General features: G+C 38.6%; 1 protein-coding gene across 8 annotated transcripts in view; it reads left to right on the forward strand.

Moving 5' to 3' along the window:
• The window catches only part of TASP1 (taspase 1), a 259,013-nt gene that overhangs the window by 161,716 nt on the left and 80,696 nt on the right, over positions 1 to 16,601 (forward strand). For 6 of the 8 annotated variants that reach the window (XR_008654458.2, XM_055265078.2, XM_055265085.2 and 3 more), the window contains one exon: positions 4,024 to 4,134. Coding sequence is in view for 7 of the 8 variants with exons in the window: in XM_055265078.2 (XP_055121053.1) it covers positions 4,024 to 4,134 (111 nt within the window). In the remaining variant the exon portion in view is untranslated. Of the gene's footprint in view, positions 1 to 4,023; positions 4,135 to 8,281; positions 8,450 to 16,601 lie in introns of those variants that run through there. The other 2 variants (XM_055265079.2, XM_055265081.2) reach the window with 2 other exon arrangements.

Raw genomic sequence — 16,601 nt, forward strand, 5'->3', positions numbered from 1 at the left:
CAACCCGCCTTGGCCCCCCAGAGTGCCGGGACCACAGGCGTGAGCCACCACGTCCAGCCCCCACATTGCTTCTGGCCTCCGTGGTAGACCTCCCAGACGGGGCGGTCGGGCAGAGGCGCTCCCCACATCCCAGACGGGGCGGCCGGGCAGAGGCGCTCCTCACTTCCCAGACGGGGCGGCCAGGCAGAGACGCTCCTCACTTCTTCCCAGACGGGGCGGCCGGGCAGAGGTGCTCCTCATTTCTTCCCAGACGGGGCGGCCGGGCAGAGGCGCTCCTCACTTCCCAGACGGGGCGACCGGGTAGACTCGTTGCTCATTTCTTCCCAGACGGGGCGGCCGGGCAGAGACGCTCCTCACTTCTTCCCAGACGGGGCGGCGGGGCAGAGGCGCTCCTAACTTCTTCCCAGACGGGGCGGCCGGGCAGAGGCGCTCCTCACTTCCCAGACGATGGGTGGCCGGGCAGAGGCGCTCCTCACTTCCCAGACGATGGGTGGCCGGGCAGAGGCGCTCCTCACCTCCCAGACGATGGGTGGCCGGGCAGAGGCGCTCCTCACTTCCCAGATGGGGAGGCCGGGCAGAGGGGCGGCCGAGCAGAGACGCTCCCCACCTCCCAGACGGGGCGGTGGCTGGGCAGGGGCTGCAATCCCAGCACCCTGGTAGGCCAAGGCAGGCGGCTGGGAGGCGGAGGCTGCCGCGAGCCAAGACCACACCACCGCACTCCAGCCCGGGCAACACCGAGCACCGAGTGAGCGAGACTCCGTCTGCAGTCCCAGCACCTCGGGAGGCCGAGGCGGGCAGAGCACTCGGCGTCAAGAGCTGGAGACCAGCGTGGCCAACATGGCGAAACCGCGCCTGCAGCCAAAGGAGAAAAAGCAGGCAGCGGTGGTGGCGCACGCCGGCAGTCCCAGGCAGTCCGCGGTGCGGGGCAGCAGCGAGCCGAGTAGATTGCAGCCCGGGCCACAGAGGGAAAAGAAGGAACGAACGAACGAAAGAGAGAGAGAAAGAGAGAAAGGAAGGAAAGAGAGAGAGAAAGAAAGAAAGAAAAGGAAGGAAGGAAGAAAAGGCCATGTTTTCTGTTAAGATTTGAGAACATACACATACTCTTACTTGGAAAAGTAAGGACAAAAAGAGGGTATAGTGAAAGTCTTATTTCTAATATTGGTGAATAAAGAGTGGAACTGTTTGCCTTTGAATCACACTTTAGCTCTATGGCAGCATATTCTAAGAAACCTTGGAATTTTATAGGTAAAAGCACAGAAGTCAAACTTTCTTTGATTGGAACCTACAGGAAAATAAGCTTTGGTTTCATGGCTCTTTGTTAAAGATGATCAATGTCAGAGAATATAAGTCATAATTTTAAAAGTTTCTTGGTAAGAAGATCAATCATTGGAAAGCTCTGTATGTATATTCCTGTATAACAACAGAGCAAAGTCTTTCTGACATACATTGTGTATTTTTGATGTAATGTTAACTTCTTGTGGTTTAGCTTTTTGACTTCAGGCATGTGTATATAACCTTCTGAACGTTCATTTAGTTTATAATATGCCAATATCCTAGCAGTTATTATTGTCCTAAAGTGTAACATTTCACTGTTCAACATCAAGTATGTGCATAAAGGGAATTGAACTTTATGGCGTTTCATGAGCGAAGCACAATGGTTGTGCATAGTAAGTGTCCAACGTGGTTTCTTTATGTTAGCTTTATTGTCATCTTTTTCCCGATTATAAAAACAATATTGCAAAAATTTACTGAATAGGGAATGCCACAAAGTTACATATTGAATTATGTATCTAGATCTTCCTTGAAGTGTAGGTATTCATTCACAAAGAGATATTTAGATCTGGAAGGATGTTTGCATTTACACTTTACCAAAAATACAGGGAAGCCATTTCTGGCAAATACCTGGCAATTTCTAAAAAAAATTCATACTTTTTTTTCTCTTTTAGAAGGCCTTTATTTTTTTTTACTGAATAGGTGAACAACTACTCCAGAATTTCCATTCTTCTATTGATTCTTTTTCTTTCCTCTCATTTTCCAGTCTTGTTGAATAATTTTCTTAAAACATCCACTTCCAATGTAATCTTATTTCTAATTGACTATTTATAATAGGACATATTTCTAGTCTACTATGACTAATGTAATAGTCAAAGGCAGTGTTTTACCTATTCAGCACATTTGTTTCTGGTTGAAGAGGGCATTTTTTTCCTTGAAGGTCCTAATGGCTCCTGTTCTTTTATTTTATTATTTTATTATTTTTAATTATACTTTAAGTTTTGGGGTACATGTGCAGAACGTGCAGTTTTGTTACATAGGTATACATGTACCATGGTGGTTTGCTCCACCCATCAACCTGTCACCTACATTAGGTATTTCTCCTAATGCTATCCCTCCCTTTGCCCCCCACCTCCTGACTGGCCCTGGTGTGTGATGTTCCCCTCCCTGTGTCCATGTGTTCTCATTGTTCAACTCCCACTTACGAGTGAGAACATGCAGTGCTTAGTTTTCTGTTCCTGTGTTAGTTTGCTGAGAATGATGGTTTCCAGCTTCATCCACGTCCCTGCAAAGGACATGAACTCATCCTTTTTTATGGCTGCATAGTATTCCATGGTGTATATGTGCCACATTTTCTTTTTTTTTGAGAAGTCTTGTTCTTGTCCCCCAGGCCTGAGTGCAATGGCTCCATCTCGGCTCACTGCAAACTCCGCCTACCTGGTTCAAATGATTCTCTTGCCTCTCCCTCCCAAGTAGCTGAGATGAAGGCGCCTGCCACTACGCCTGGCTAATTTTTGTATTTTTTAGTAGGGATGGGGTTTCACCATGTTGGCCAGGCTGGTCTCAAACTCCTGACCTCAGGTGCATCCACCCACCTCAGCCTCCCAAAGTGTTGGTATTACAGACGTGAGCCACTGTGCCCGGCCTATGTGCCACATTTTCTTTATCCAGTCTGTCATTGATGGACATTTGGGTTGGTTCCAAGTCTTTGCTATTGTGAAGAGTGCTGCAATAAACATACGGGTGCATGTATCTTTATAGTAGCATGATTTATAATCCGTGGAATATATACCTAGTAATGGGATTGCTGGGTCAAGGATCAGTTCTAGATCCTTGAGGAATCACCAGACTATCTTCCATAATGGTTGAACTAATTTCCACTCCCACCAACAGTGTACAAGTGTTCCTATTTCTCCACATCCTCTCCAGCATCTGTTGTTTCCTGACTTTTTAATGATCGCATTTCTAACTGGTGTGAGATAGTATCTCATTGTGGTTTTGATTTGCATTTCTCTGATGACCAGTGATGGTAAGCATTTTTTCATGTTTGTTGGCTGTATAAATGTCTTCTTTTGAGAAGTGTCCTTGCATATCCTTTGCCCGCTTTTTGATGGGGTTGTTTTTTTCTTGTAAATTTGTTTGAGTTCATTGTAGATTCTGGATATTAGCCCTTTGTCAGATGAGTAGGTTGCAAAGATTTTCTCCCATTCTGTAGGTTGCCTGTTCACTCTGATGGTAGTTTCTTTTGCTGTGCAGAAGCTCTTTAGTTTAATTAGATTCCATTTGTCAATTTTGGCTTCTGTTGCCATTGCTTTTGGTGTTTTAGACATGAAGTCTTTGCCCATGCCTGTGTCCTGAAAAATTCACACTTTTATGAGCTGATAGTATTTGTGGCAATGAGTGTATATTGAAAAGTACCAATGTGGTTTAACAATTACACATAATATTTTTTAGGGGGATTTTTTTTGTTAGTGCCTAACACCAGTCAACACATAATAGTTAAACAGAGAACTATGTATCATATTAATTGGTATTGGTTTGCTTTTGATTGATAAACTTTGTGTTTAGTTTCTGCTGAATCTCTTTACTAAAATTACCAGATTGCTCATGGAAGTCATTTCATCCCTCACTGAATTATTTTCCCAGCTAACTACTCTCTTAAATGATGCATAAGGGTGTTCTAATGCTATTGAAATAAGCAGGGTGTTCAGTGCTGCTTTTCCTCAACTGTTGGTTTGTTTGGATTTCTAGGATGTGGAGAGCATCTTGTGCGCACTATACTGGCTAGAGAATGTTCACATGCTTTACAAGCTGAAGATGCTCACCAAGCCCTGTTGGAGACTATGCAAAACAAGTTTATCAGTAAGTATAACATTAAGAAGATTACATCTTCTAAATACAGATTATTTCACTGCTATAAGCACTATGAGTCAGGCACTCCATTTGTATTTCTAGAGCTACCTCTAGGGTCTAGCAGAGGGAAAGACCCACAGTTAATACTGATTGTGAAAAGAAATTCCACCACAGTAGATAGTACCACATGAAATTTTCCATATAACTAAGCTAATCCCTAAGCTGTAAGACACTGACAAGGCTCTCATATAGTAGAATGAATACGTAACCATATGTTAATATGTTAATAAGAATTGACCAGTGGCAAAATGTGAGCTGAGAGATGAGTCATGAATAGGCATTTAAGGTCTCTCTCTAGTGATTTTTCAGAAAAAGGTTGATTATATTCATGTACTATTTCCTCAAATGTATTAGAATCACACTTACGTTTTATTGTTATTTTGTTTTAACAATTACTGTTGTTGAATGCTGTTTTAAAAGAAAACCAAATTCATCGGCTTAATAGCATATGTGATTTACATAATTGTTATGAGTTATTAGATGCATTCTCAGAATGTTAATGAGAAGGAATAGTAAGAGTAGAAAATTAGATGTTCATCAAAAGTTCACTACGTAGACAAATCTCTATAACTAAAACTATAAAACACTGATGAAACGAAATTGAAGAGGACACCAAAAAATGGAAAAATACTTCATGTTTATGGATTGGAAGAATCAATATTGTTAAAATGTCCATACCACCCAAAGCAGTCTAAAGATTCAATGCAATCCCTATCAAAATACAAATGACATTCTTCTGAAATAGAAAAAACAACCCTAAAATTTATGTGGACTCGCAGAAGATCTGGAATAGCCAAAGCTATCCTAAGCAAAAAGAACAAAAATGGAGGAATCACATTATATAACTTCAGATTCTATTATAGTAACCAAAATGGCATGGAACTGGCATAAAAACAGTCACATAGACCAGTGGAACAGAGTATAGAACCCAGAAACAAATCCACACACCTACAATGAACTCATGTTCCACAAAGTTGTCAAGAACATACACTCTGGAAACCTCTCTTCAACAAATGGTGCTGGGAAAACTGGATATCCATATGCATAAGAATGAAACTAGACTCCTGTCTCTCACCATATACAAAAATCAAATCAAAACGGACTGAAGACTTAAATCTAAGACCCCAATCTATGAAACTACTACACGAAAACATTGGAGAAAATCTCTAGGACATTGGTCTGGGCAAAATTTCTTGACTAATACCCTGCAAGCGCAGGCAACCAAAGCAAAAATGGACAGAAGAGATTATATCAAGTTAAAAAGCTTCTCCATAGCAAAGGAAACAACAAAGTGAAGAGACAACCCGAAGAATGGGAGAAGATATTTGCAAACTATCCATCTGACAAGGGATTAATAACCAGAATATATAAGGAGCCCAAACAACCCTACAGGAAAAAAATCTACTTAATCTGATCAAAAAATGGGCAAAAGATTTGAATAGACTTTTCTCAAATGAAGACATAAAAATTGCAAACAGGCATATGAAAAAGTGCTCAACATTATTGCTCATCAGAGAAATGCAAATCAAAACTACAATGAGATGTTAATTGCAAACAGGCATATGAAAAAGTGCTCAAATTATTGCTCATCAGAGAAATGCAAATCAAAACTACAATGAGATGTTATCTCACCCCAGTTAAAATGCCTTATATCCAAAAGACAGGCAATAACAAACTCTGGTGAAGATGCAGAGAAAAGAGAATGCTGGAACACTGTTGGTGGGAATGCAAATTAGTACAACCACTATGGAGAACAGTTTGGTGGTTCCTCAAAAAACTAAAAATAGAGCCACCACGTGATCCAGCAATCCCACTGCTATATATATCCCCAAAAGAAGGGAAGCAGTATATTGAAGAGATATTTGCACTCCCATGTTTGTTGCAGCAGCGTTCACAATAGCCAAGATTTGGAAGCAACCTAAGTGTCCAGCAGATGAAGGAATAAAGAAAATGCAGCACATACACACAATGGAGTACTATGCAGACATAAAAAAGAATGAGATCTTGTCATTTGCAACAACGTGGATGGAACTGGGGGAGATCATTATGTTAAGTGAAATAAGCCAGGCACAGAAAGACAAACATGTTCTCACTTATTTATTTGTAGGATCTAAAAATCAAAACAATTGAACTCATGGAAGGTAGTGGAGGACTTGGCGGGAGGTGGGGATGCCTAACAGGTAAAAAAAAAAACAAGAAAGAATGAATAAGACCTACTATTTGATGGCACAACAAGGTGACCATAGCCAATAATAATTTAATTATACATTTTAAAATAACTAAAAGAGTGTAATTGGATCATCTGAAACACAAAGGACAAATGCTTGAGGGGATGGATACCCTATGGTTGATGGTGTGATTATTTCACATTGCATTCCTGTATCAAAACATTTCATGTACCTCATAAATATATATACCTACTATGTACCCACAAAAATTAAAAATTAAAAAAAAATTCACTTTCTAGAAACTGTGGTAGATGTGTAATTATGGCACATGGTAACTTTATGGTTGTTGAGAATGATCCCAAGTACTTTACTGAGTCTAAAACTACAGATTAGCTAGTTCTACTTCCCTTTGTTTGGGTTTATGCTAAGGAGTTCCTGAACTCTGCTCTTTTCTGTTGCTTTGTATAACTCTATAAAACTGTTCGCGGAGTTGACCTGCAGTATTTCATCTTGCCACTGGGATCCATTACCTAATACATATTGAGCCCCATCTTAGAAATTCCAGACTCGTGGAAAGGAGCGAGAAATGTCTGAGCTCACCTAATTGACCCTGTTCCTTTAATAGCTGAAACTTAGTTTGCAAGAGTTCAGTGACTTTCCAAAGTCATCTTGTTAGCCAGGGGGTGTTTGTTGTGCAAGAAAACACTGCCTTTTATTTAAAAAATAAAAAATGTAAAGTGATATGAAATACAGAAGAACAATGTTCTGGGAGTCAAGACAAGTTGTTTCACTCTCAACTTTGTGTCCATCTCATTGGTTAAACAAGCTGCTTCAGCAGTTTTATTAAGAATAAAAGCAAAAATGTTAGATAAGAGGCAGTTTCTAAATGCTTTTGCCATGCTAAGCTCTATGTCGTGTCTTCTGGATTCAGCATATAAATGTGAAGTTCTTTTCAGACAGATAATTTGGAAATGGGATTGAAAAAGGAAAATTTTCAGGAACTACTTAGGAAGCACAGATGATATTTACAAGGTAAATGGAAGGAAAGAAATTGAATTTACCAGAGGACTAGACTAGAAGCAAGGAGGTTGAGTTTTTTTCTCTTTTAACACACTGGTGGTGTAATTAGTTGTCTGTTTTAGGACAAATCTCTTTATTCTTAATTTCCTCATATGTAAAAGGAGCGGGCAAATACGGATGGTTCCTAAAATTCCTTCCAGCTCCAAAATTGTATTTCATCCTTAGTTTAGTTCACAAGCCGAACTAAACTACTTATATGAAGAATAGTTGTAGGCTGAGTGCCGTGGCCTATAATCCTAGCACTTTGGGAGGCTGAGGCAGGTGGATCACGTGAGGTCAAGGAGTTTGAGATCAGCCTGGCCAACATGGTGAAACCTTGTCTCTACTAAAAATACAAATATTAGCTGGGCATGGTGGCCAGCGCCTGTAATCCCAGCTACTTGGGAGGCTAAGGCAGGAGAATCTCTTGAACTTGGGAAGCTGAGGCAGGAGAATCGCTTGAACCTGAGAGGCGGAGATTGCAGTGAGCCAATATTGTGCCACTGCACTCTAGCCTGGACAACAGAGCAAAAACTCTGTCTCAAAAAAAAAAAAAAAAGTTGTAAATCAAATTAGACATTAAATGAAATTATAAATTAAAACTATTAATGGTGTATCTCAAGTTTCTATTTGAAATGATTTGGTTGAAATCCTTTCAGCCAATGATGGAGGTAAGCTAGCAACCACTTTCTTGGTTTTGTGGAAACCATAATATTCTTCCCTTTTTGCTTCCTTTTTTTTTTTTTTAAGATTTGTATAAATAATATATCTAGCGATTCTCATTACAATGCATATATAGAAAAATTGTATATGATAATTAAGTTCAGTAACCCCTTTTCATTCATTCTGAGTCTCATTTCTCCTGCCAGAAAGAACCACTGCTAACAGATTGGTATGTATACTTATGGCTTTCCCTCACTCCTTTCCTGCCATCCTCCCTTTTCTTTCTTTCTTCCATCATTTTAAACAATTATATAGAAGAGATTTTTAATGTATTGTTTTGCAATATGCTTTCCACTTAACATAGCTTAATGCTCTTAATATATCGGTATATATAGTTTTATAGCCAAATATTTCATGGTTCCATAATTTATTCATTCCTCTACTGAAAGAGATTTGTCTGTAATTTTTGTCTATCATTTTACTGCATATAAATGCTGACTTCTCTATATTCTTTTAACTAAACATTTTATATGATTTCATTTCCTCTCTCTTTTTTAGCATATCAGTTATTTTTTTTTGTTGGTTGCTCTAGAGTTTGGAATATACATTTACAATTAACCTAAGTTCACTTTTTTTTGGTAAAAATTTAAGGGGTTCAAGTGCAGTTTTGCTACATGGATGTATTGTGTAGTGGTGAAGTCTGGGCTTTCAGTGTAACCATCACCTGAATAATGTACATTGTACCCATTACGTAATTTCTCATCCCTCATTCCCTGACTCTCCCACCCTTTTGAGTCTCCATTGTCTACTATTGTAGACTCTAAGTCCATGTGTACACATTATTTAGCTCCCATCTATAAGTGAGAATATTTGGTATTTGACTTCCTGTTTGTGAGTTATTTCAGTTAAGATAATGGCCTGCAGCTCCATCCATGTTGCTTCAGAAGACATGATTTCATTCTTTTTTTGTGGCTGAATAGTATTTGTGTGTGTATGTGTGTGTGTGTGTGTGTGTGTGTATCATATTTTCTTTAGTCATCTGTTGATGGACACTTCAGTTGATTCCATATCTTTGCTATTGTGAATAGTGCTGTGGTAAACATATGAGTGCAGTTTTTTGTATAATGATTTTCCTTGAGTGGACACCTATTAGGTTGGTGCAAAAATAATTGCGGTTCCAGACTCTGAATTTTAAATCATTATAACTAGGCTCAACCATTATTACTTATGGGTCTAATAATTTGTCTTTATGTATTTTTTCTAAAGTAGCCAGTAACTTACTAAAATATTTTTTTCTCTTACTGCAATTTGAAACAAACTCTGCCACCATCTTAAATGTAGGGTTTGTTAAAATCTATTTTTGATAAACAAGACTTTAATGTGATAGACCGAATGGAGGAAAATTGAAAGGCATTTCAGAGATTGAAATGTTTTTGTTTCCACTTGCATTACCTTATGCCAAGATCAGGGCTTTGGTTTGACTTAATATTGGAAGCATAAAAGAGAATAACCAGTCTGCACATTTCTTTAAAAACCACTCTTCATGTAACATACAAAACTCATAAAAATGGGTACTGTAAAAATAGTGCCTTAATAATACTTCATGCTAACCAGCCGATTATAGACTGAATGCTTAGTTAAGTGGGGGAAGAAATAAGTAGTTTCCTTTTTAGTTGTTCTTTCTAAAAGATTACACACATATACACATATACAACCTCTTTCAATGATTCAGATGTGACTTTTCCTCTTCATGGTTATTTTTAAACCAACTTGGTTTTGTGAATTATTCTTTTTGATGCAAACCTTGGCTGCATGTGTGGTATGTGAACTATGGGGCAGCATTATAGATTCCTGCTCACTACTTAATGACTAATATCACAGTACATTTTTTTTTAGCTGGTTTCTGTTTATTACTAAATATAATGATTGATAAAATGTTATCTGTGAAAATAACTTCTTTTTTTTTTCTTTGAATTTCTGAACTAAGCTACTAGTCTTATAAACCTACAGTCTTTGTGACTATTGTTGGAAAATTACACGTGGAATATAGTATTACGATTTTAAAAAGTGATTTTTGCTCTATATTTCACTTCATTCTTTTGGGGAGATGTTCTTACACTGTCATTGACATTAGAGGTTCACTGTCAATTGTAGAGTGCTGTCGACAATTGAGATGGAGTCCCCTCTTATGCTTTTCTGCCAAATAGAGAAGTTATATTCAATTCATATTTTCTTTTATGTGAACATTAGCTCTCATAGGAAGAACAAAAGTACACTGTAATTACACTTTTAGCCTCTGAGATCATCATTTCATGAATTTCTTAATAATTTAGAATATTTAAAAAATATAATGTTCTCTTTTCCAGGGCATTGTGTTTTTATAAGACTTTGCCTCATATTTGATAAGCATATATCTCTTTTTCAAACACTAAAATCTTTTTTCTTTGTAGCTATCTGGAGCTTGAGGGACTCCTAAGAAAATATATTCTTTTTTGTCTATTAGAAAAATCAAAGATGTTTCTCCTTCACTGTTATAAATGCTGTGATATTTAGCTGGTTATACTCACATGTTCAAACTGCAAAATAAGGAAAATATAAATTAAGCATCCCTCTTTGGGCATTATTTGCCACTAATTCTTGGGCTCTAGGCTTTATATTTTCAGAATTTTATTTATCTTTTTATTTAACAATTATTCATTGACAGCTATGCATGTACAAGATACTTTGCTGGTTACTATGAGAGATTCACAGATAAATAAAACAGCCTTGCTATCAAAAAACCTTGCATTCCAGGGGAAGAGAAAAAAACAAATGCACAGTAAATAAAATATAAGGTGAATAAACACTGTACTAAAGTTCAGGAAATATAGGAACTTGCATTCTGGGCAATTTTGTGAAATGGAGATCCTGGAATCTTCCGACTACAAATAATCTAAAAATGCTAGACAAAATATTAAAAAAGGCAAAAATCACACTTTCAAGTGAATGGATGAAAATTTTTGTGTAAGGTAGTCCTAGATGTATGAAACTCCCAGGAGTTTGGGAGAAATAAGTGAAGATCCTTTCTGAAGGAATACACTGTCAGCTCAGATCTCAAAGAAATCTCATATATGAATCCAAAATAGAAGGCTAAAATAAAGTAAAACACGTAAAAGAGAGTTACCATGAGAGACAGCATGTAGGTCAACAGAAACTTTAACCAGACTACCAAAGACTTTATTTATTTATTTGTGTGTTTACTTATTTATTTGAGATGGAGTTTCACTCTTGTTGCCCAGGCTGGAGTACAGTGGCGTGATCTCGGCACACTGCAGTCTCTGCCTCCCAGGTTCAAGTGATTCTCCTCCCTCAGCCTCCCAAGTAGCTGGGATTACAAGTGTCCGCCACCATGCCCAGCTAATTTTTTGTATTTTTAGTAGAGACAGGGTTTCACTGTGTTAGTCAAGATGGTTTTTTTTGTTTTGTTTTGTTTTTTTGAGACGAAGTCTTGCTCTGTCACCCAGGCTGGAGTGCAATGGCATGATCTCGGCACACTGCAATTGCTGCCTCCAGGGTTCAAGTGATTCTCCTGCCTCAGCCTCCCAAGTAGCTGGTTTTACAAGCGTCCGCCACCATGCCCAGCTAATTTTTTATATTTTTGGTAGAGATAGGGTTTCACCATGTTGGCCAGGCTGGTTTCAAACTCCTGACCTCAGGTGATCCCCCAACCTCGGCCTCCCAAAGTGCTGGGATTACAGGCATGAGCCACCATGCCCAGACTACCAAAGACTTTAGATATTAGAATTACTAGATAGAAAATATGAAATAAGTGTGTTTTAAATATTGATGTTTTTAAATAGGGACAATCATTTTGGAAAAATATTCATTCATTTCAATTTTCATGAAAAGTGGAACATGTGCCTGCCCACAACCCAGAAACTCTGGTCCTGTGTTTCTATATATGTACCAGATGACATGCACAAGAATGTCTATAGCACTTATTTTAAATGATGGAAAGAACTGTAATGTCCACCAACAGAATACCATATGGTAGTAAAAATGGATGCCTTACAACTGTACCCATCAGCATGAATGAACCTTAAATCATGATACTTAAGTTAGAAAATGCAGTTTGCAAAGGAATGCAGTCAGTATGCCACCATTAAGATATCTTAGCAAAATCAAACATTAATTATACATACATATATATTAAAACTAGAAAGGAGAGAAAGAAGTTATTAAGAAGTAATTCAGGGTAGTAGTTTTCTCTGGAAGGGAGGATTTGGGAAGTCTCAACAATGTTGTTAGGGTTTACTTTTCCAAGTTGTTTAGTGGATTAATAGATGTTTGTTCTATTTATGTGTTTGACAAATTATGTGTTACATATATTCTTTTTCAAACAAATCAAGAAAAAAATAATCCTATCAAAAAGTAGACCAAGAACATGAATAGACATTTCTCCAAAGAAGATATACTGCCAACAAACATGAAAAAAATGCTCAATATCACTAATCATTAGAGAAATGCAAATTAAAACCACAGTGAGATACCACCTTATGCCTGCAAGAATGACCATAATTTAAAAGTCAAAAAACAATACATGTTGGCATGGATGTAATGTAAAGAGAACACTTTTACGCTGCTGGTGGAAATGTAAATTTGTGCAGTCATTATGGAAAACAGTGTGAAGATTCCTTAAAGATCTGAAAATAGATCTACCATTTGATCCAGCAGTCCCACTACTGAGTAGCTACCCAAAGGAAAAGAAGTCATTATAAGAAAAAGACACATGCACATATAAGTTTATAGGAGCACAATTTATCATTGCAAACATATGGAACCAACCTTAGTACCCACTGACTAATGAGTGGATAAAGAAAATATGGTATATACACACCATGGAATACCACTTAACCATAAAAAGGAATGAAATAATGTCTTTTACAGAAACTTGGATGGGGCTGGAGGCCATTATTCTAAGTGAAGTCACTCAAGAATAGAAAACCAAATATCGTATGTTCTCACTTATAAGTGGGAGTTAAGCTGTGAGGACACAAAGGCATAAGAGTGATATAATGGACTTTGAGGACTCATAGGAGAAGGTTGGAAGGGGAGTGAGGGATAAAAGACTACATATTGGGCACAGTATATACCGCTTAGGTGACAGGTTTACTAAAATATCAGAAATAACCACTTAAAGAATGTATTCATGTAACTCAAAACCATTGAAACCCAAAACCATTCCAAACCTCGAAACTATTGAAATAAAAATATCAAAACCTTAACAGTTGAACTCCTTTTTCATTTTTATTTCTTTTCAAGACTGGGTCTCCCTCTGTCATGCAGGCTGGAGTGCAGTAGCACGATCATAGCTCCCTGTAACTTACAACCCCCCTGGGCTCTAGCCGTCCTTGCGCCTTAGCCTCCTAAATAGCTAGGACTACAGGCACTTACCACCACATCCAGCTGAATTTTTAATTTTTCTGTGGAGACAGGGTCTCACTATGTTGCTCAGGCTGATCTTGAACTCCTGGGCTCCAGTAATCCTCCTGCTTTTACCTCCCAAAGTGCTGGGATTACAGTCGTGAGCCACCACGCCTGGCCCATAGTTAAACTCTTAATGTGGTGAAGTAGGAAAGGGCTGAAGAGTTCAAAAGAAGCAGAGGAAGGTGTCATATCTGGTAGATTAAGGAAAGAGTCGTGAATGAAGTGTCTTCAGGAGGGAAAATCTTGGGGTTTGTTGTATGATCAGCAAGTTGTCTAATTTAACAGGTAGACAGAATATAGTCAAGAGAATGGTATAACTACAAGTGGAAAAACAAACAAGCAAGCAATTGTTCTTAATATAGTGGACAGCCACATAAGGCTTTTGGCAATAGAGTTTTTTTAAGATATATTATTATTATTATACTTTAAGTTCTAGGGTACATGTGCACAATGTGCAGGTTTGTTAAATATGTATACATGTGCCATGTTGGTGTGCTGCACCCATTAACTCATCATTTACATGAGGTGATTCTCCTAATGCTATCCCTCCCCCATCCCCCCACCCCACTACAGGCCCCGGTGTGTGATGTTCCCCTTCCTGTGTCCATGTGTTCTCATTGTTCAATTCCCACCTATGAGTGAGAACATGCCGTGTTTGGTTTTTTGTCCTTGCGATAGTTTGCTGAGAATGATGGTTTCCAGCTTCATCCATGTCGCTACAAAGGGCATGAACTCATCCTTTTTTATGGCTGCATAGTATTCCATGGTGTATATGTGCCACATTTTCTTAATCCAGTCTATCATTGATGGACATTTGGGTTGGTTCCAAGTCTTTGCTATTGTGAATAGTGCTGCAGTAAACATACATGTGTCTTTATTGTAGCATGATATATAATCCTTTGGTTTATATATCCAGTAATGGGATTGCTGGGTCAAATGGTCTTTCTAGTTCTTAGATCCTTAAGGAATCGCCACACTGTCTTCCACAATGGTTGAACTAATTTACACTCCCACCAACAGTGTAAAAGCGTTCCTATTTCTCCACATCCTCTCCAACAACTGTTGTTTCCTGACTTTTTAATGATTGCCATTCTAACTGGTGTGAGATGGCATCTCATTGTGGTTTTGATTTGTATTTATCTGATGAGCAGTGATGATGAGCATTTTTTCATGTGTCTGTTGGCTGCATAAGTATCTTCTTTTGAAAAGTGTCTGTTCATATTCTTTGCCCACTTTTTGATGGGGTTGTTTGATTTTTTCTTGTAAATTTGTTTCTAAGTTCTTTGTAGATTCTGGATATTAGCCCTTTGTCAGATATTAGCATTGTCAGATGATGGGTAGATTGCAAAAATTTTCTCCCATTCTGTAGGTTGCCTGTTCACTCTGATGATAGTTTCTTTTGCTGTGCAGAAGCTCTTTAGTTTAATTAGATCCCATTTGTCAATTTTGGCTTTTGTTGTGATTGCTTTTGGTGTTTTAATCATGAAGTCTTTGCCCACGCCTATGTCCTGAATGGTATTGCCTAGGTTTTCTTCTAGGGTTTTTATGGTTTTAGGTCTAACATTTAAGTCTTTAATCCATCTCGAATTAATTTTTGTATAAGGTGTAAAGAGGGGATCCAGTTTCAGCTTTCTACATAAGGCTAGCCAGTTTTCCCAGCACCATTTATTAAATAGGGAATCCTTTCCCCATTTCTTGTTTTTGTCAGGTTTGTCAAAGATGAGATGGTTGTAGATGCGTGGTGTTATTTCTGAGTCCCCTGTTCTGTTCCATTGGTTGGTATATCTGTTTTGGCACCAGTACCGTGCTGTTTTGGTTACTGTAGTATAGTTTGAAGTCAGGTAGTGTGATGTCTACAGTTTTGTTCTTTTTGCTTAGGATTGTCTTGGCAACGCAGGCTCTTTTTTGGTTCCATATGAACTTTAAAGTAGTTTTTTCCAAATCTGTGAAGAAAGTCATTGGTAGCTTGATGGGGATGGCATCTGTCATGGCTTCCCTTGGCTAGGAAAGGGAAATCCTCTGACCCCTTGTGCTTCCTGGGTGAGGCGATGCCCCATCCTGCTTTGGCTCTCCCTCTGTGGTCTGCATCCATTTTCTGAGTAGTCCCAATGAGATGAACCAGGTTCCTCAGTTGGAAATGCAGAAATCACCCGTCTTTGCATCCATCACGCTGGGAGCTGCAGACCAGAGCCGTTCCTGTTCGGCCATCTTGGAATGGACCTATACTCAGCAATAGAGTTTTATTCTAAGAGTTTTATTCTAAGATGTGGGATGGATTGTGGAGGAAGGAGACCTTGGAGATGAGGTACTAATTTGTAGGCAGTGGCAATTAGAGAAATAGAACTAGATTGGACAGAAAGGAGGGTCATGTACTAAAGACTCTCAAAGAGAATCTCTGGGGCTTTATAGCTGATAGAAAGTGACAGGTGTGGGGAAAGAGGCATTGATATAGCTGGAGTTTAGATTCTGAAGGACATGGAATTACCTGCCAATAAGAAATTATAGGAATGTCATATTTGAAACATTGGACATGTAGAGAAAATGGCATTGGTTTTGACCATGTTGGTATAGAGGTATTTGTAGACATGATAGTCAGTTGCCATCTGTGGGACTAGACCTTGAGAGGGGAGTTGAGACTTTGGGGTTGTCTTCCACGATTTATGGTACTTCCATATGCGGGATTCAGCTGAGAGGCCAGATCTGCTCCATGTCATTTTCTCAAAGAAGCTTTTCCTGTCCACCCTACCTAAAATTTTACTCCTTTTCCTGCCCTCCTACTCTGGTTTATATTTCTATTTAACCCTTCTTGATTTATTCTGTATTTACTTGCTATTATTGTTTTTCTCCCTTAAGCAGGGCATAAACTCTAGGAGAGCAGAGATTCTGACTATCATTTTTAACCCCATTGCTAGAAAAAGAGTATCCTTTGAAGGGGATAGAAAAGAGAGAAAGAATGAGGGAAGAGAAAAGGACACTTGTGATTTGGAAGCCAGAGATAGAAGGGATTTTTTTTTCATTACTGAAAGGATTGCAATGTATTTAGAGATGTAAATAAAATGC

Source organism: Symphalangus syndactylus, chromosome 24, assembly GCF_028878055.3.
Source record: "Symphalangus syndactylus isolate Jambi chromosome 24, NHGRI_mSymSyn1-v2.1_pri, whole genome shotgun sequence".
Lineage (NCBI taxonomy): Eukaryota > Metazoa > Chordata > Mammalia > Primates > Hylobatidae > Symphalangus > Symphalangus syndactylus.